At 49.9% G+C, this 19,304-nt stretch overlaps 2 protein-coding genes across 3 annotated transcripts; one reads left to right on the top strand and one right to left on the bottom strand.

The window, feature by feature from the left end:
* Positions 1-963: 963 nt before the first annotated feature.
* On the top strand, positions 964-14,265 carry vkorc1l1 (vitamin K epoxide reductase complex, subunit 1-like 1). Of its 2 annotated transcripts, XM_056284421.1 has the most exons (3): positions 964-1,212; positions 7,247-7,356; positions 13,761-14,265. In XM_056284421.1, the coding sequence occupies exons 1-3, from the start codon at positions 1,022-1,024 to the stop codon at positions 13,985-13,987; spliced, it is 528 nt and encodes a 175-aa protein (XP_056140396.1). In that variant the 5' UTR covers positions 964-1,021; the 3' UTR covers positions 13,988-14,265. The 2 variants fall into 2 exon arrangements, with proteins under 2 accessions (XP_056140396.1, XP_056140397.1); XM_056284422.1 differs by lacking the exon at positions 7,247-7,356.
* Positions 14,266-15,713: 1,448 nt separating this feature from the next.
* LOC130116435 (proline-rich protein 2-like) lies at positions 15,714-16,364 on the bottom strand. Its single transcript, XM_056284342.1, has one exon. The coding sequence runs from the start codon at positions 16,362-16,364 to the stop codon at positions 15,714-15,716; it is 651 nt and encodes a 216-aa protein (XP_056140317.1).
* Positions 16,365-19,304: the final 2,940 nt, after the last annotated feature.

Below are 19,304 nucleotides of genomic sequence, written 5' to 3'. Positions count from 1 at the left end.
GAGTTGAAATAATGAGGCTTTTTTCCCCACATAAAATTGAAGAGCAATTGATCAGTTGTATTACATATCTGCTTATTGACAAATGAAGAGACTGCATGTGAGACGGGCTACTCCCCTGCCTGCATCAGTAGCACTCCCCCCTTTTGAGGAGAACTCTCCCTGTAACCATTTGTGAAGCTGGTTTCTCGTTTTATCAATAATCCAGCTTAAGCTTTCAGAACATCTCGCTTCTGCGTTTTTCATGGTGGCGAGCCCCAAATAAGCAACCTTTTCTTGTTCGAGATATGGGCCATGTTACACCCTTTAAGAGGGAAAAAACTCACTCTTGTTCAAATTCAAAGTCCAGATGCTGCAGAGAAGGATTCTGCTATATAAAATGCAACTGATTGATTGATTGATTGATTGATTGATTGATTGATTGATTGATTGATTGATTGATCAAATAAAACTGGCTTGACTTTCCTTTTAATGTGACTGGTAAGAATCGCAGAAGGTTGAATGAGTTCATCTGGATACAACGTTTATTGACAGATACGTTTCATCCCTCATCCAAGCGTCCACCAGACCGAAGATGTTATTACATGCTTATTACACGCTCATTAAATAAATCATCATTCACGCTCTCATACTTTCTGCGATTACTCCAGGCACAGAAGGCGCGGGATATTCAGCGAAAGCCTGATAAATCCTGCAGGAAGGCCATCGGCTCCCCAAGAGATGTATTCATTCTGGAGAGGTGCGCGTGGGGCCCCGCGGGAGGGGGTGCCGGGGCCAGGCTTCCGGCATCCCCGCGCGCCCGAGAGCCGGATAAGAGAGCTCGCTTAAGCGGAACCGGAATCTTCCGCGGTCAGCGAGCGACCTCCCCTCCCCACCCCCCCCCCTTGCAAGACGGGCTCGCCAGGCACACGCGGCCGGCACGCCCCACGACGCGGCGGACTCGACGCGTCACCACGTCCCGCCGCCGTTCCCCAAATGCGCGAGGCTTTGCTTGCGCGTTTTCTCCAGCCTAGGCCAGAGAAAGATGGCGGCGCCCGTCCTCCGAGTGTCCACCCCTCGGTGGGAGAGAATAGCCCGGCTGCTCGTCTGCCTCCTGGGCGTCGTGTTGTCCCTGTACGCGTTCCACGTCGAGAGGGAGAAAGCCAGGGACTCGAACTACCGGGCGTTGTGCGACGTCAGCAAGTCCGTCAGCTGTTCGAAAGTCTTCTCCTCCAGGTAATGGGGAATTGGGCGACTTACAAGCGGCGCTCAATGAAACTGGGGGGTTTTTGGGGGTTATTTTGGGGGGTGGGGGTGGTGGTGGTCGTTTTTCTGGGGAAGGGCTGTCAGACGCGTGGAGCCGACGGTGGGCAGCGCTCGTTTGGCGTCCGTTCCGAGGCGGCGCGCAGCTGCCTCGGTAACGACTCTACGAGCCGGGCGCGCCGACCATCTTTTGCCGGGCAAGCGTTGAGGCGGCAGGCTAGCTAGCTAGCTAGCCTCGGTGTAAGCTAAAGGCTAACGCCTCGCATCTGTTCGCACAGCTCTCGGGCTAGCTAACGCTAGCCGTGCCCGGGGAGGGCTAACAACAGTTGCAAGTCGTTTTCTCATCGGTGTGTGTGTGTGTGTGTGTGTGACTGTTCGAGTCCGGCTAGGGACCCGGGTGCTGGCCTTACCCCGGGTCTGGGTGATGATACCACAGTCTTCATCACTGGAGGAAGCCGCTGTGCACATCATTGATTTGTGTTTCGTAGCCTCTGTTCGGTGTCGGTGGTTAACGTTGATTCATCCGGCTACGGTTAACCTCCCACTTCACTGTCATCGGTTGGGATGGCAACTTCGCCGGTAACCGTACGTGTAACCATGGTGATGTGTCAACCCCCCCCCCCCCCCCCCCCAGAGTCATCCCTGAACTGTAAAAGCCCCGAGCACATCACCCGGGAGTGTAAACAGTGACCCGATAACATGTGATGGCCCTGGACTGATGCTGGGCTCCTAGACAAACCAGCCCAGCGCCGCTGGCCAGGGGCCACACACACACACACACAGTGACAGCAGTTGGTTTCACAGATGAAACCATTTGGTGGTTATTGGTCAGTGATACCACCATTGTCCCCCCCCCCCCCCCACACACACACACACACAGTGACAGCAGTTGGTTTCACAGATGAAACCATTTCATGGTTATCGGTCAGTGATACCACCATTGTCCCCCCCCCCCCCACACACACACAGAGTGACAGCAGTTGGTTTCACAGATGAAACCATTTCGTGGTTATTGGTCAGTGATAGCAGTATTGCCCCCCCCCCCCACACACACACACAGAGTGACAACAGTTGGTTTCACAGATGAAACCGTTTGGTGGTTATTGGTCAGTAATAGCAGCATTGCCCCCCCCCCCCCCACACACACAGTGACAGCAGTTGGTTTCACATATGAAACCGTTTCGTGGTTATTGGTCAGTAATAGCAGCATTGCCCCCCCCCCCCCCCACACACACACACACACAGAGTGACAACAGTTGGTTTCACAGATTGAAACCGTTTCGTGGTTATTGGTCAGTGATAGCAGCATTGCCCCCCCCCCCCCACACACACACACAGAGTGACAACAGTTGGTTTCACAGATGAGACCATTTGGTGGTTATTGGTCAGTGATAGCAGCATTGCCCCCCCCCCCCCCACACACACACAGAGTGACAACAGTTGGTTTCACAGATGAAACCATTTCGTGGTTATTTGTCAGTGATAGCAGCATTGCCCCCCCCCCACACACACACACAGAGTGACAACAGTTGGTTTCACAGATGAAACCATTTCATGGTTATCAGTCAGTGATAGCAGCATTGCCCCCCCCCACACACACAGAGTGACAACAGTTGGTTTCACAGATGAAACCATTTCGTGGTTATTGGTCAGTAATAGCAGCATTGCCCCCCCCCCACACACACACAGAGTGACAACAGTTGGTTTCACAGATGAGACCATTTGGTGGTTATTGGTCAGTGATAGCAGCATTGCCCCCCCCCCCACACACACACACAGTGACAGCAGTTGGTTTCACAGATGAAACCGTTTCGTGGTTATCGGTCAGTAATAGCAGCATTGCCCCCCCCCCCCACACACACACAGTGACAACAGTTGGTTTCACAGATGAAACCGTTTGGTGGTTATCGGTCAGTAATAGCAGCATTGTCCCCTTGACGTGTTGAAGATGTGGTGCGGTTCTCCGCTGGTTTGCCTCTTTCACGGGTCAGTTTGAAAACTGGTGATTATTTAGAAAAAGACACTTCCAGGTGCGCCGTACAAACACTGGGGCCACGGTGTGTTGCAGCCTACCCGGGCAGTGTACGCCCAAAGGGGTGAGGTGGTTTTGTCTGGAAACATACTCATGCTGCAGGTTTTAAACTAGCCTAGTTCAGTATAAATGACAGACAGGTTTTCATTAGTGGTCAACAGACGTGGTTTCCGGGGCGCTAAATACGAGCTGTAGATGACAAGTAAAGAAAAACCCCACCTTTTTTTGGTTGTTGTGTTGCAGCAAAGGCGGGGTGTTAGAAGTTTCTCTAGCTCAGCGGTGAAGCAATTTATCTGCTATTCCCACATTTGCCAGCCATATTCCCATCGCTGTTGGGTTATCCAACTATCTACTGTTAAACCCCGGACAAGTAACCTGTTGCTGTTTCGTTTTAATTCAGATCCACTTGGAGGGGAAAAGGTTTGCGTCGGCTCTCTGCTTTGAGTGTCGTTTTTTTTTGTGTACGTCCGTCAGCATGGATGGACGGGTTGCTTTTGTGTAGCGCTTTTCTAGCTGCCACAGCCACTCGAAGCGCTTCAAGCATTACAAGAATCAAAGCGTTGTTATTATTATTAAGGCGTTATTATTTCAGCTTAAAGGTGAACTGTATGTAGTACAGGACAGGTAGTCCCCGGGTTACGAACGAGTTCTGTTTTTGAATCTGTTCTTTTGTTCTTTTTTTAATGAATTTATTTCTGATTTTTCCCTTTTTTCTCCCCAATTTAGTGGCCAATCGATCCCTATTTTAATTCAAACACCCACCCCTCGCACTGCGTGCGTTCGCCAACTGCGTCTCTCCGGCCGGCAGTCTCGAAGGAGACGCCTCCCCACTTTCGTGACATGGCGACTCCAGGCCGGACCGCTGTTGTTTCCGACACACACAGAGACGCATTCACGTGACGAACACAAGCCGACTCCGCCCCCCTCCCGAAGACGGCGTTGCCAACGATTGCTGCTTCATGGAGTCCGGCCATAGTCGGATCTGACGAGACCGGGGCGCGAACCCCAGTCCCCAGTGGGCAACTGTGTCGACACAAAGCCGATGCTTAGACCGCTACACCACCGCGGACCCCTTTTGAATCTGTTCTTAAACATATGTGACATATGTCACATGTGACATATGTCACATATGTCACCTGTCATATCATGGCAGTCCTGCATAATAAAGACTGAACAGAAGCTAGAAGGCCCCAAAGTGCCGGACAAAAATAAACGCCATGCCATATTTATGGATGCGCACGCGTCGCATGACTGTTGTGATGCCGTTCCAGATCAGGGGTCTAAGGGACTCTTACTTATGCAACAAAGGTTCTCCGGTGGTTTTCAGGAAACGTCTGTTTCCCTTCTGAGTGTCAAAAGGGATTTTGGACGGGGCTGAAAAGTAGGGGGGAAAAAAAAGATTTTGACAACGTTCAAGTTTTTACAGCACGTTGTTCGCTCGCATGCCGGTAAGGCTCGTCCTCGTGTCCCCCAGTCTAACACGTTTGACCGTTTGCGGGTCCGTCAGATGTCGACGTCCTCCGTCTCCTTTTCTTTTTTTTTAAAGAATACACCCTCCGCTTAAATTTGAGGGCGTTCGTAGCCAGACCGACGGCTGAAGTACTGGATCGGGGGGGAGGGGGGGGTTATATTTAACGAAGTAACTGTTTTTAGTAGACCTGTTGCGGGGACGGGTCCCCTGGGCCGTGTTCATCCAACAGAAGTGGAGCACCGGCAGAACAATGGCCACCACACAGAGACGAGTGACACCACAACGGGGTCTAATTTATGGTGATCAAATAGAACGTCGCTGCTGCGCCGTCGTTCGGTTTGAGTTCAACAGTGACAAAATACCCGTGAAGGTGACCTTTACACCTCGCCCACCTTTCTCCTCTGACACAGATGGTGTTTTTGCGCCTGCTGACGAAACGCTCGATGGACGCGGCAGTTTCCGCGCTTCTCTCGAAGGAGGTCGAGTCGGTTCGTCCGGACACGGCGTTGGCCGAGAGAAACGTCGTGTCCGGATGAGGCGACTCGGCCTTGGTTGATTCGCTCAGCTGGATTATTGAGCGTGCACCAAGACGCCATACGTTCTCTCCCTCGTACAGAGCACTTGCAGGATCAGGTGTTCGAGTCGTGGCGAGGAAAGGCCCCGTGTGTTGATGGACCGTCGGGACGCTCACGCTGGTCTGTTTATTGCCTATTGAACTGTTTTGTATATATATATATATACGGTGTTGGGTACACTTGGTGTGTGTGTGTCGAGCTTGTCCACTGGCGGCGGTCAGACGCGTGCTGTTGGAAGATACGGGTCATCACATTACATGGCTGATCGTGGCAGCGTGCGGGCGTTCAAAACGCCGCAGGCTGGAGCTCCCGCCCGGTTACGTAAGATACGTGTCAATAGAAATGGGCCGCTCGGCTCGTACAGCTTGTTTCCCTGTACTGGTAAACTACCCGAGTCACTGGCGGCACTAGCTCCTCTTCTGGTCAGTCGGGGCGCCTGTTCAGGGGGGAGGGGGAACGGGGGGGGGAATAGCGTGATCCTCCCACGCGCTGCGTCCCCCTGGTGAAACCCCTCACTGTCAGGTGACGAGAAGCGGCTGGCGACTCCACATGTATGGGAGGAGGCGTGTGGTAGTCTGCAGCCCTCCCCGGGTCGGCAGAGGGGGTGGAGCAGCGACCGGGGCGGCTCGGAAGAGTGGGGTAACTGGCCAAGTGCAATTGGGGAGAAAAGGGGGGGGGGGCTCCCCCCAAAAAAAATAGTTTGGTAGAGATAAAACAATAAAACGAGTGGATTTGACCTTCAGCTTGTAAACGTGGGTAAATTGAGGCACGCAGTCAAATTCCTTGTATATGTGTAAGCCTACCTGACCAGTAGGGATTATTCTGATGTACCGGATGAGTATCTTAAAAACTTTTCTTTTTTTTGTTTCGTTGAAGTCAGCTGGTGCCAGTGTGGCTGGATAAGCAGGATCTGCTACTTTACGTGAGTTGTGCAATAACATGCAAAAAAAAAATCAGCACGATGATGACGCGGCGTCGTGCGGCGGTAAGCCTGTGTCGAAAGGTACTTGACATCCTGCACCCAGTCCCATGGTATACATAACCAAAGATCTGTCACGTGAGATTGATTATTTATATTATTCTTATCAAGGAAAGTACAGAAGTAAATTCTGAATCTCCGAATGGCCAAATGACCCACTTACCTCAAACGTTACCCACGGGTAGCGTTTGGACACCTGTGAGTAAGATGGGGGGGGGGGGGGGAATACGTATTTTCATAACCGCCGAGCTGAATATTCGGATGTTTAAGGTGACATTATGTGTGTTTTTGAGTTTTCGGGGGTGAACGATTCTCTCTGCTCCTCCATGGGAAACTTTGTTTTAATGCTTTTCTCTGTTTTAACTGCTTTCCACTACGGTGAAATGATCAGGGATAGTCGGGTAAAGCCTGCTTCGGGCGTGCATGACGTGGTTTTCTCTGTGAAGGCAGGAAGACCTATCCAGAAGCGTAACATGTCACCGCAAGGTCGAACCCCCAACGGTTTGAGCGGAGCACATTCCCAATAACGGAATATGGGTCCTAATTGTGTCGCATGCTCAAACTTCCCCATTAACAATAGACTCCCTGTGGAGATGGGGGGAGGGGGAAGTGTTCAGTCACGACAAATAGCCGCACCGTTCAAATATTCCCAGCCAGGGAAGGCTCTGCAGGCCACATCTCAGAGTTGTGAAAGTAAGCCAGCGTGGATCAGTAAACGTAGCCTGCCTTAGGTACTCTGGAAAAATGAAGTCTGACAACCCTCGAGCACGGCGGGGCCACCTCGAGCCACTTTTAGACTACAGCGCATTACCTCGTATTCGTTTCGTTTCATAAGACGGCCCCGGGTTCCTAGATGTGTTGTCATTGGCTTCAGACTTAATGCTTAAAAGTTGACTGCCTTCTCTACTGATTTTTCTTTTTTTTTCCCCCCTCCCCCAACATGGTTTTAGGTGGGGTCGAGGATTTGGACTCTTGGGCTCAATTTTTGGAAATGACAGTGCACTGAACCAGCCAAACAGTGTCTATGGGATTTTCTTTTACGCCTTTCAGCTCTTACTGGGTAAGTAGTTGTACCCTGGATCTTCTGTTGTGGTTGAGAACTTCGCTGCGGTTTCAACCAGTCGGTTCTGTGCATGACTGTAGTCCACCGACTCCCGGTCTCTCTACTGCAGCGGTCGTACCAGCTTCCTGTTTGCCGGCATGCGCTATTGACAGTGTCATGCCTTCCAAGATTTACCGTGTCGACAGTTCGGTGCGGGTCGTTGACATTTATCCATGGTAAATCTTGCAGGCATCGCCAAAAGTACACCGTCGTCAACAGCACACGCCAGCAAACAGGAAGCTGGTACGACCGCTGCAGTCGAGACCGGGAGTCAGTGGACTGCAGTCATGCACAGATCCGATTGCCAGCTAGTGACCTAACCGAGCTGGCATACTGTGAAAGTGAGCTACATTAATTAGAGGGAAAGGGAAGTTTTGGGATCACAATTTGTCGTTTTAATCACTGCTTCATTATGGGTTGTTTCATATTGGTTTTCTGAGAAACTGTTAGCATCATTTGGTGTGCATTGATCAGAAATGTTGGCTCCAACGATTTCTCAACGTTGTAGGCCAGCTCAACGTTGTAGGCCAGCTCAACGTTGTAGGCCAGCTCAACATTGTAGGCCAGCTCCGCCATGTGGCAAGACATGGACAACCAACATGTGTCGTTGTGACTTTTTTTTCCCCCCAGGATTTTACTGCTCTTTATGCACATAACTACCTCTTTTCTAGATGGGTGTGACTGTATTCTGTTTTTCTGTCTCTCGCCCAGCTTGAGTAGTGGCAAGAATGAGGTTGTTGGCGTTAAGTGAACTTCTTGAGAGGAAATGTGTGCACTTCTGAGAGTGATGGTTTCATTACCTGGACTTTAGACTATGATAAAATAGTTTTTCTCACTTGCTGTGATGGCCATCCATCCATCCATCCATCCATCCATTATCATAACCGCTTATCCTGCTCTCAGGGTCACGGGGGATGCTGGAGCCTATTCCAGCAGTCATTGGGCGGCGGGCGGGGAGACACCCTGGACAGGCCGTCAGACCATCACAGGGCCGACACACACACACCCATTCATACCTAGGGATAATTTAGTATGGCCGATTCAGCTGACCTACATGTCTTTGGACTGTGGGAGGAAACCGGAGCCCCCGGAGGAAACCCACACAGACACGGGGAGAACATGCAAACTCCACACAGAGGACGACCCCCAAGGTTGGACTGCCCCGGGGCTCGAACCCAGGACCTTCTTGCTGTGAGGCGACCGCGCTAACCACTTTCTTTTTATTACAGCATTTAAAATACAAACAAACAAAGCACAGAACAAGAGGTCTTGCTTGTTATCATCCAACACCAAAGACAGATGTGCAGGTACAGGTCATCACACGGGGATTTCAGCAAGGCTGCCTCATGAGAAAGAAGAGAGGGAAAAAAACCTGACATTTTTCAGGAGATAGACATCACCTTTACGTAAGTTTTTAGGAGGAAATCCAAGATCCAGGGGGGAGAAAGACACATCAATATTAAAGCCCGGGATCCTAGATAGCAAACGTCCCACTTTTCCCCCAAAAAGGTGTTGAATATGTGGACACAACCAAAATATGTTGGACATGGCATGGTCCACTTGCATTGATCCACGGTCTCCCCAGCGAGGGTGCCGGGTCCCAGAACACCCGGATTCCTGCTTTGGTGTTAGAAAAAACCAGCAGCGGAAGTCCCTCCAGGTCAGTGAGTTAGTGGTGATTTAATTCTGACACAGACGAGCCTCACCCCCACCCCCCCTCCCCCCCAGGCCGGCCCAGGTCCTTTCTGTGTGGAGTTTGCATGTTCTCCCCGTGTCTGCATGAGTTTCCTCCGGGTGCTCCGGTTTCCTCCCACCATCAAAAAGACATGCACGTTAGGGTTAATACTCCTGCCTGTGCCCCTGAGCAAGGCAGTGGAAAGAGGAAGTGGAGTTGGTCCCCGGGCGCTGCAGCTGCCCACTTCTCCTATACAATAGGATGGGCTACATGCAGAGGACACATTTCACTGTAACCGTATGACAACATAAAGTGGCTGCTTCTTCTTTTCCCCGAGAATGACGAGGGGGGGGGGGTTTCCTTCTTTTTAAATGGTGACTTCTAGCCTCCTTCTCCCTGAACCCTGTTACCGCTGACTCAGTCATGCTGGTTGGACATGCTTGCCTGCTGACTTGCTGGCTGGTGGGTCTGCTCAGCAGCCGAACAAGAGGCCCTTGTATCCATACTTGTTCATAATTGCTCTCATCGGAGTGATCGTTATATATGTGATTAAGATTTCCATATTGAATGGGAATGACAGCCCTGTGATGGTCTGGCGGACTGTCCAGGGTGTCTCCCCCGCCTGCCGCCTAGTGACTGCTGGGATAGGCTGCAGCATCCCTGTGACCCTGAGTAAGGATAAGTGGTTTGGATAATGCATGGATGGATGGATGGGAGTGAGAAGCCCCTTCATTTTGTTATTGACGGTTACAGTGAATGTGTCCTCTGCATGTAACCCATCCTATTGTATAGCAGCAGTGGGCAGCTGCAGCACCGGGGGACCAACTCCACTTCTTCTTTCCACTGCCTTGCTCAGGGGCACAGACAGGAGTATTAACCCTAACATGTCTTTCTGATGGTGGGAGGAAACCGGAGCAGCACCCGGAGGAAACCCACGCAGGCACGGGGAGAACATGCAAACTCCACACAGAAAGGACCTGGGACGGCCCGGGGTTCGAACCCAGGACCTTCTTGCTGTGAGGCAACAGTGCGGACCACTGGGCCACCGTGCCGCCATACCACACATGCCGAATACCACGCGGCTTCAGAACTCCTCACTGTTGCTATGGTCTTAAAGAGTCCAAGCAGTGTTTGTGACCCGGCACAACTCATCAGATTGTGTAACCAAGTCTTCAGGCTGTGCTTCATGCCTGGACCCACCCCATTGTGTATATTCAACTACTGAATGTTGACGGAGATTTTTTTTGGGGGAGGGGGTTTCCCACCCTTTTTTCTCCCCAATTGTATTTGGCCAATTACCCCACTCTTCCGAGCCGTCCCAGTCGCTGCTCCACCCCCTCTGCCGGTCCGGGGAGGGCTGCAGACTACCACGTACCTCCTCCCATACATGTGGAGTCGCTTCTTTTCACCTGACAGTGAGGAGTTTCACCAGGGGGACGTACTGCGTGGGAGGATCACACTATCCCCCTCCGAACAGGTGCCCCGACCGACCAGAGGAGGCGCTAGTGCGGCGACCAGGACACACACCCACATCCGGCTTCCCACTGCTTGTTGACCATTCAGCTTCCAGACCTTTCGCCCATGTTTTCTTTTTTTCAGAAATGTGATTTTTGTTCTTAAAAAGTAATATGAAAGCTGAGCTACTTCCTGCTGCCCTGTCGGTGTTTCAGGTTCTTTATTGTGTTGCCCCCCCGTTGTAATTTTAGTGCTCCGGTTAAAACAGTGTGTTCTGGGTTTCCGGGTAGCATAGCGGTTTATTCCGTTGCCTAGCAACACAGGGCATCGCCAGTTCGAATCCCCGTGTTGCCTCCGGCTTGGTCGGGCATCTACCGACACAATTGGCCCTGTCTGCGGGTGGGAAGCCGGATGTGGGTATGTGTCCTGGTTGCTGCACTAGCGCCTCCTCTGGTCGGTCGGGGGTGAGGGTGAACTGGGGGGAATAGCATGATCCTCCCACGCGCTACGTCCCCCTGGTGAAACTCCTCACTGTCAGGTGAGAAGAAGTGGCTGGTGACTCCACATGTATCCCAGGAGGACCTCCCCGGATCGGGGGGGGGTGGGGTGGAGCAGCGACCGGGATGGCTCGGGAGATTGGGGAGAAAAGGGGGGAGGGGACAAAACCGTGTGTTCTAGTGTACATAATACAGACGCTGGGTGTCTTCCTTCCTTGAAGACCTTTCTTATACTGCTGTGTCCTTCACATGGCCGGGCTCTGGTTTTAGTGCCTGGTGGTGGTTCTTGTAGGCCCACACAGCTGATGGTGTGGTATTGTGTATGAGGGTTTTTAATTTCCATGGCTGATAATCACAGCATCGGACATCATGTTAATATTTAATTTCAGTGTAATGCTCACCATACTGTCCACTACTCCTACTTACATGTCCTGAGCTGCGTCCGTGGCGAGCGGGCGGGCGGGCGGGCAGGAAGATCACGCGGCTGTGTGGTGGTTGTATTGTAGCACCCGCCCAAAGCTGGACGACTGGTTGATATTTCAGTTAGTCAACTTGTTGTTGTTCGTCATTGGGAGATGCGAACGAGCTGTGCTGCACCGCTGCCTCATGTGGTCCAACTCTGTAGTACCAGTTCATTCCTTCACCCCAGAATCATGCCGGAGCCCCAGCACGATGTACACGAGGGGTGTAGCTGCGGCAGCGATTGTCCTCCACCTCTGCCTGTCACACACACACACACACACACACACACACACACACACACACACACACACACACACACACACACACATTTGAATGAATGATGATGTAAAGAAAGCCACTCTGCTTGGTTGTTGTACAGGGTACAGTGAATGCGTTCTCTGCATGTAACACACCCTACTGTATAGCAGCAGTGGGCAGCTGCAGCACCCGGGGACCAGCTCCACTTCTCCTTTCCACTGCCTTGCTCAGGGACACAGGCAGGAGTATTAACCCTAACATGCATGTGTTGTTGTTCCACTTCTGGTGTGGGAAGATGGCGGCGCAAATTCACGTTTGCAGCGGCCTCACCCAATACCCGGTGTGGGAAGATGGCGGCACGAATTCACTTTTGCGGTGGCCTCACCCGGTACCATCCACACAGTGTCTTTGTCCACATCTGCATCTAAGGTTTTTCGTCGCTTGATGGCTGGGAGAGCTGGCGCCGGATCGTCTGGGAGAGCTTGGTCTGCTGCGTCCTGTGGGCCCAGGGACCACAGCCCTGTCCGGAGCTCCTCGGACCGTCTTCACAGGACGCAGAAGCAGGGCAGGCTAAGCTAACTGCTAGCCCAAGCAGGCCGGCAGTTCCGATAACACTGATGGCGGTCTGGCGGCCCCCTCGCCTAGCGTTGACTGTGGTGTTTTTAGTGTCGTCGTGTGGAGTGCGGGAAGGTGTGTCGAGGGTGTCTGACTGGGAGAGCTGGTGTAGGATCAGCTGAGGGAGCCTGGTCTGCTGCATCCTGTGGGCCCAAGGACCACGGCCCTGACCGGAGCTGCACCCGAAGAGGAAACACCGAGGGCGGTCTGACAGGATGCGGAAGTGGGGCAGGCTAAGCTAACTGCTAGCTCATGCAGACCGGCAGTTCCGACAGTCATCCTGTGATTTTAAAGTGATTTTATTTTTTTGTTTAGTTTGGATATATAGGTGTTAGTTTGAATATGTGTGTTCTTGTAGTTTTTAGATGTGTGTTTTTGTCTTTGTGTTGCAGTGCTGTGGGCTGGGGGAAACGTCAAATAACGTGTTTCTGATCCTTGCTTAACCCTAACATGCATGTCTTTGTGATGGTGGGAGGAAACCGGAGCACCCGGAGGAACCGCACGCAGGCACGGGGGAGACCGTGCAAACCCCACACAGAAAGGACCTGGGACGGCCTGGGGTTCGAACCCAGGACCTTCTTGCTGTGAGGCAACAGTGCTAACCACTGGGCTGCTGTGTTTTTCCTCGTGAATATAGTGTGGATAGTGTCTGCTTAATCTGTCTCCCAAATTCATTGAGACTTGTCATCATAATTTTGTGTAAAGTAATTGTGAATATTATTCGAACCATAATTGACCTTTCGCAAAGTACCGCCCCAGAACGGTGCTTGTCCCATCCCACCTTAGCAACGGTCCGTCAAGCTTTCAAAGACACAACAAAATGCTGAAACGGTGTGCCTATGGGATCTGCAGACCGGATACTAGATATGTGAAAAGTCTGGAGGGGGTGTCATTTTCTTTCCCTTCCCCAAACCCAGAACGCAAGAAGCGCAATGGCGGCAATAGATTTGGCAGTATAGCAGACCCCATGGCCAGCTTAATCCATCCAAAATCAACAAAAATACCCGTCTGTTCCAAGCTAAGCTAGCTACTAGCTATTATTGATAGCTAATACAGCTAACGTATTATTACTGTTACTTTTACCCACACAATGCGCTGATTTCTGCCTTCATGTTTTGGTGTTTTCCGGCTACTTCCCGGATAGTTCTGAAATGCTTGACGGGCATAGCAACAGTAACTAAAGGGGGCGGGACTTTGCGAAAGGTCAATTGTGCGGCCTCCTGCCGGGGTTGCAATGTGAGCGCCAGCACCAAAGGAAACCTTGAGACCGGGTGAGACTTGGTGTCGTTCGAACAGGACCAGTAACTGGTCAGTAGGTAATGTCACCGGATGACTTTTGCATGGCGGCACCGTGTCGGTCTTTGCCTAAACCTCCGTTTTGTGTTGTTTCTCCGTCACAGGAATGACCGTCAGCGCGATGGCGGCCCTTTTCCTCATGACGACGTCCATCCTGTCGGTGGTGGGCTCGCTCTACCTGGGCTACATCCTCTACTTTGTCCTGAAGGACTTCTGCATCATCTGCATCACCACATACGGGCTGAACTTCATCCTCTTTATCCTCAACTACAAGCGGCTAGTTTACTTGAACGAGGCCTGGAAGCAGCAGCTCCAAGCCAAACAGGACTAAGTCGCGGAGGCGGCAAGGAAAACGCTAAATAAAACCAACAACAACAAAAAAAAAGAAGTAACATGACCTCTGAACATTTTGACTCGCCACCAGGAAACCTTGCTTTCAAACAATGTTTATTCTGCTGTGTTTAAAAAAAACAACAACTAAAAGGTTAACTTAAACTTGCTGGCCCGGCGTCTCGCTGTTGGTTGCAAAACATGGAAGGATTTATTAGTGAAAAGGGTTTTTATTTTGTTTTGTTTTGTTTTTTTTGTTTTTTTAACATTCTGCTCACTTAAGGAACGGGGTGGGTTGGGGGGGGGCGGGGGGAATCCGTCAAACACGAGCGAGCTGAGCTACAGGCCCGCGGAAGGCGGAAGAGAGCCCCCTCGTGAACAACAACAACAAAAACAAGATTGGGAAACAAAAAAAGAAGGTTTACTTGAAGCGGCCAGAAGGTCCCGTTACTGCACGGCGGATCTGCACTGAAACCCGGAGCGGAGCGGAGCGGAGTCGGGTCCAAAAGAGTAGAAAAGCATCATTTGCGCCATCTTACAGTTTGCAAAAACGATTCAGTGGCGGGCAGAGGGGTGGGGTGGGGGGGGGGGGGTCGGGGGCTATTAACATTAATAAAGAATAGTGGGTTTTTTTCCTCCCCATGTTTACAACACGTAGTAGCACGTTTCTTTCTGAAGAGGACCACTAAAACTTCAACATGGGAGGATGCGAATGATGGTGGGACAGTCCGGTTGTTGGTTCCCTTTTGCGACTCTGTAAATAGCCGCTGAGCAATACTCCGGGCTAGGCTGTGGTTTAGTGTCGACGTAGGCCTTTAAGGGGGAGGGAAGGAGGGAGGGGGGGTGGACAAAACGTGAGTAAACCCAGATCACAAGGCAGCGGAGGTCACCATTTGGATGAGTAAGTCCGAAGATGTGCATTTTTGTGTGTTTTCTTTCTGTGGTACATCTTACTTCCGGCAGCCCGTTTCCGGCACGCTGTCCGCAGAGTCGCGTGGATCTCTTGTGTCGCGCGCGGTCCCCGTCTAACCTGCGCTCGGAGGCCGTGGGCGAGGAGAGTCCTTCAGCAGAACAATAGGCTCCCTAACACCAAGTCCACGTTGCAAGCACCCTCACTGTCTTTTCTTGTTTTCTGTCGATGGTGTGAAAAGCATTCCTGACCACCACACACACACACACACACACACACAAGTGGGATCTCTGAAGACCTATGTGCCTAATGGAGTGTGAGGTGAATTTCCTTTTTTTTTGTTTTTCTTTCTTTCCTAGAGAGATGTATTGTCATGTAACACCATGTTTGTCATTTTAATTGTTGCAGGTTCATTATGATGAGTGTTTCGTAAAAAAAAAAAACTACAATGCCAATATAGTGTCTCCCCCCCTCCCCCCCACTGTATTCTCGTGTGGTAGCGCAGGCTGCCGAAACTGTGATTGTCTGCTAAAGGGTATCGTTCCGCCGCCAGCGTCTCATGTCCTGCACACGTACAGGTGTTGTGGCTCCCTTAAAGCTCCTCTGGCTCGTACTCAGAGCCCGGGCCTGTGTACCTACTCATGTGATGTTAAACGACGGGTAACGGTGATCTGACACAACTACGTTACAAATCATTGGCAGAATGTGTACAGATGTCGGGGAAAATGTGCGTTTGTGGAGATGAACAACGGCAGCGTGGCAGGCGCGAGAGGCCTTCTGCGTGACCCTCTAGACGGACTCGAGCCAGATCAGTAGCTTACGGCGCTTTGCCTCCGTAGGGAGGGTCTGGTTCTCCGTAGGGAGGGTCTGGTTCTCCATTGGAAGAGTCTGGTTCTCCGTTGGGAGGGTCTGGTTCTCCATTGGAAGGGTCTGGTTCTCCGTTGGAAGAGTCTGGTTCTCCGTTGGGAGGGTCTGGTTCTCCGTAGGGAGGGTCTGGTTCTCCATTGGAAGAGTCTGGTTCTCCGTTGGGAGGGTCTGGTTCTCCATTGGAAGGGTCTGGTTCTCCGTTGGGAGGGTCTGGTTCTCCATTGGAAGAGTCTGGTTCTCCATTGGAAGAGTCTGGTTCTCCGTTGGGAGGGTCTGGTTCTCCATTGGAAGGGTCTGGTTCTCCGTTGGGAGGGTCTGGTTCTCCATTGGAAGAGTCTGGTTCTCCATTGGAAGAGTCTGTTTCTCCGCTGGGAGGGTCTGGTTCTCCGTAGGGAGGGTCTGGTTCTCCATTGGAAGAGTCTGGTTCTCCGTTGGGAGGGTCTGGTTCTCCATTGGAAGAGTCTGGTTCTCCATTGGAAGGGTCTGGTTCTCCATTGGAAGGGTCTGGTTCTCCATTGGAAGAGTCTGGTTCTCCGTTGATAGGGCTGTCTGGGTTGCTGACGGGTTGGGTAAACTTAACGACACTGTTTGCAGAGGACATACAATACTGGTAGCCGCCAGCTGGTTTAATGGTTGTATTTGCACCACTAGTGTCCGTGTGGCGCTTTCCGTTTCTCCTAGACTGCAATTTCTCTTGACAGAACAGCTCTGGAAAAAAAAGCTAAAGTTTAGTGACGTCGTGGTTCCTGTGATAACGTGTCGAGTCATCGGTTGTGGATGAAAATGTAGTTAATTGAGACGTGTTTTCTGTCAGGATGGTGTCATCAGGCAAACATTGTCACAACAAAACGAGGCAATGGCGCCGCCAGTTCCCTGACATTTCGGTCTCTGCAATCATGCTAAATTACTATTGCAATGGATTTGCATCGGACTAGTTTTTAAGTCACACTTGTACATGAATGTGGTTGGTATTCTCATTTTCTCATGCACATCTGAGTAAACCTCACTCACATCTCAGATAAAGCTCCCTTTCTTCTCCTACAAAAGCAATCTTCTGCTAGCACAACTTGACTTCTTATTTCAAATTTCCTTCTCATTTCTGGGCGAGAATTACAGGTCCTTGTACCAAGCCGAAAGAAGCGTCTGTAGCCTGATGTCAAGTCACTGCTACCTGCAACTTGAAATGCTAGCATGTTACATGTTACTTGCATGTACGTGGAAATGCTAGCTTGTTACCTGTTACATGTTACTAGCATGTAACTTGAAATGCTAGCTTGTTACATGTTCCTAGCATATAACTTGAAATGCTAACATGTTACTTGTTACACGTTGCTAGCATATAACTTGAAATGCGAACTTGTTACTTGTTACATGTTCTTAGCATGTAACTTCAAATACTAACACGTTACTTGTTACACATTGCTAGCATGTAACTTGAAATGCTACCATGTTACTTGTTACCCGTTACTACTATGTAACTTGAAATGCTAGCTTGTTACTTGTTACTAGCATGTAACTTGAAATGCTTACATGTTACACGTTACTAGCATGTAACTTGAAATACTAACATGGTACTTGTTACACGTTACTAGCATGTAACTTGAAATGCTAGCATGTTACTTGTTACACGTTACTACCAAGTAACTTGAAATGCTAGCTTGATACTCGTTACGTTACTACCATGTAACTTGAAATGCTAGCTTGTTACTTGTTACATGTTACTAGCATGTAACTTGAAATGCTAGCTTGTTACATGTTACTAGCATCTAACTTGAAATGCTAGCTTGTTACATGTTACTACCATGTAACTTGAAATGCTAGCTTGTTACTTGCCAAGCTTCTGTAAGAGCTAGATGAGTATTTTGGGATGTTAAGTCGCTAGTCAAAGTGTGCAAAGATGCTTTCAGAATGTCTTCTTAGGCTGGAAATGACTTTTCACATAAAGGTTTAGGATCAAAAATTGCTGAATCTCAACCCGTGTTAGCAAACATTTACGGAATTAGGCCCCGAGGTTTATAACTGCCATGTTTGTTGCATCACCAATGCCATCAAAAGTGCCTTCTGTTTGATCATTGGGCCTTGAGCCAAAGAAGAGCAACAGTCAGCGCCTTGTAAAAGGAGGAATGATAACAGTAACGGGCTCTCCTGCTTGCCTTCCTGAAGAAGTACTTGTCAATTGGTAATTCCCAAAGAGTTGTTATTTAGTCAGTGCAGAAGTCCATGTCACATGACCAGGAAACATACCCTGTTGATCGATGGCCATTCCTGTTTTTTCCTCTCCTCTCTTGAACTCCACTATATTGTCATCTTCTATTTTTTCTCTCTACCTAGGACATGTTTGTTAGAAAAGAGTACACTATCTGTTTTAACTGAGATTGTAATGTTCTTTTTCCATTGTTGATGCCCCTTTAGTTGTTTAGACTTAAAATTATGGGTTACTTTAGTACATAATGGGGGTGGAAGCTAGAAATCCATGTGTCAGCATACAATTTTTAAATTTGTTTGTGGAGGAAAATTAAGTTCGCTTCTGAATTTGCCAAATATGTTTTAAAATGCTGTATTTTCTTACATGGAAACGTGTTACACAAATGGTAAGACGGTGCAGAAAAAAAAACCAATCTGATCAAATCCATCTTACTTTATGGGGAACTGTTGGAAAAAGTTGACACGAGTGAGCATTTTGAATTGTGTCATTGTCATGTGGAAATGATCTACCATTAAAACATTCCCTCTGAAACAATTGTGTTTCTTAAAAGAGTTTAAGACCTGACAGGAATTCCATTAAAGGGAAGACCACCCATTTTAAAACATAAGCCCAACCCTTAAAATTAATAGTTCAGCCAGTGTGTAGTCATAAACGAATGTTCCAGTTCAACTTAGGGCAAATACTTGAATCTGTAATGTCAAATAGTTTCAGTAATACAGTTTGCAATGGTGATGGACGAGACCAGGCAGGAGTCTCCATGGACTATGATGTTTGCGGATGACATTGTGATCTGTAGCGAGATTAGGGTGCAGGTTGAGGAGAGCCTGGAGAGGTGGAGGTATGTACTGGAGAGAAGAGGAACGAAAGTCAGTAGGAGCAAGACAGAATACCTATGCATGAACAAGAGGGAGGACAGTGGAATGGTGAGAATGCAAGGAGTAGAGGTGATGAAGGCCTATGAGTTTAAATACTTGGGGTCAACTGTCCAAAGTAACGGGGAGTGCAGAAGAGAGGTGAAGAAGAGAGTGCAGGCAAGGTGGAGTGGGTGGAGAAGAGTGTCAGGAGTGATTTGCGACAGAAGGGTACCAGCAAGAGTTAAAGGGAAGGTTTACAAGATGGTTGTGAGACCAGCTATGTTATATGGTTTGGAGACAGTGGCACTGATGAAAAGACAGGAGGTGGAGGTGGAGGTGGCAGAGCTGAAGATGCTAAGATTTTCACTGGGAGTGATGAAGAAGGACAGGATTAGGAACGAGTATGTTAGAGGGCCAGCTCAGGTTGGACAGTTTGGAGACAAAGCAAGAGAGACAAGATTGAGATGGCTTGGACATGTGT

Source organism: Lampris incognitus, chromosome 8 (assembly GCF_029633865.1).
Source record: "Lampris incognitus isolate fLamInc1 chromosome 8, fLamInc1.hap2, whole genome shotgun sequence".
In the NCBI taxonomy this organism is placed as follows: domain Eukaryota; kingdom Metazoa; phylum Chordata; class Actinopteri; order Lampriformes; family Lampridae; genus Lampris; species Lampris incognitus.
Note: the sequence above shows the minus strand (reverse complement) of the source record. Positions and strands in the feature narration are given on the sequence as shown.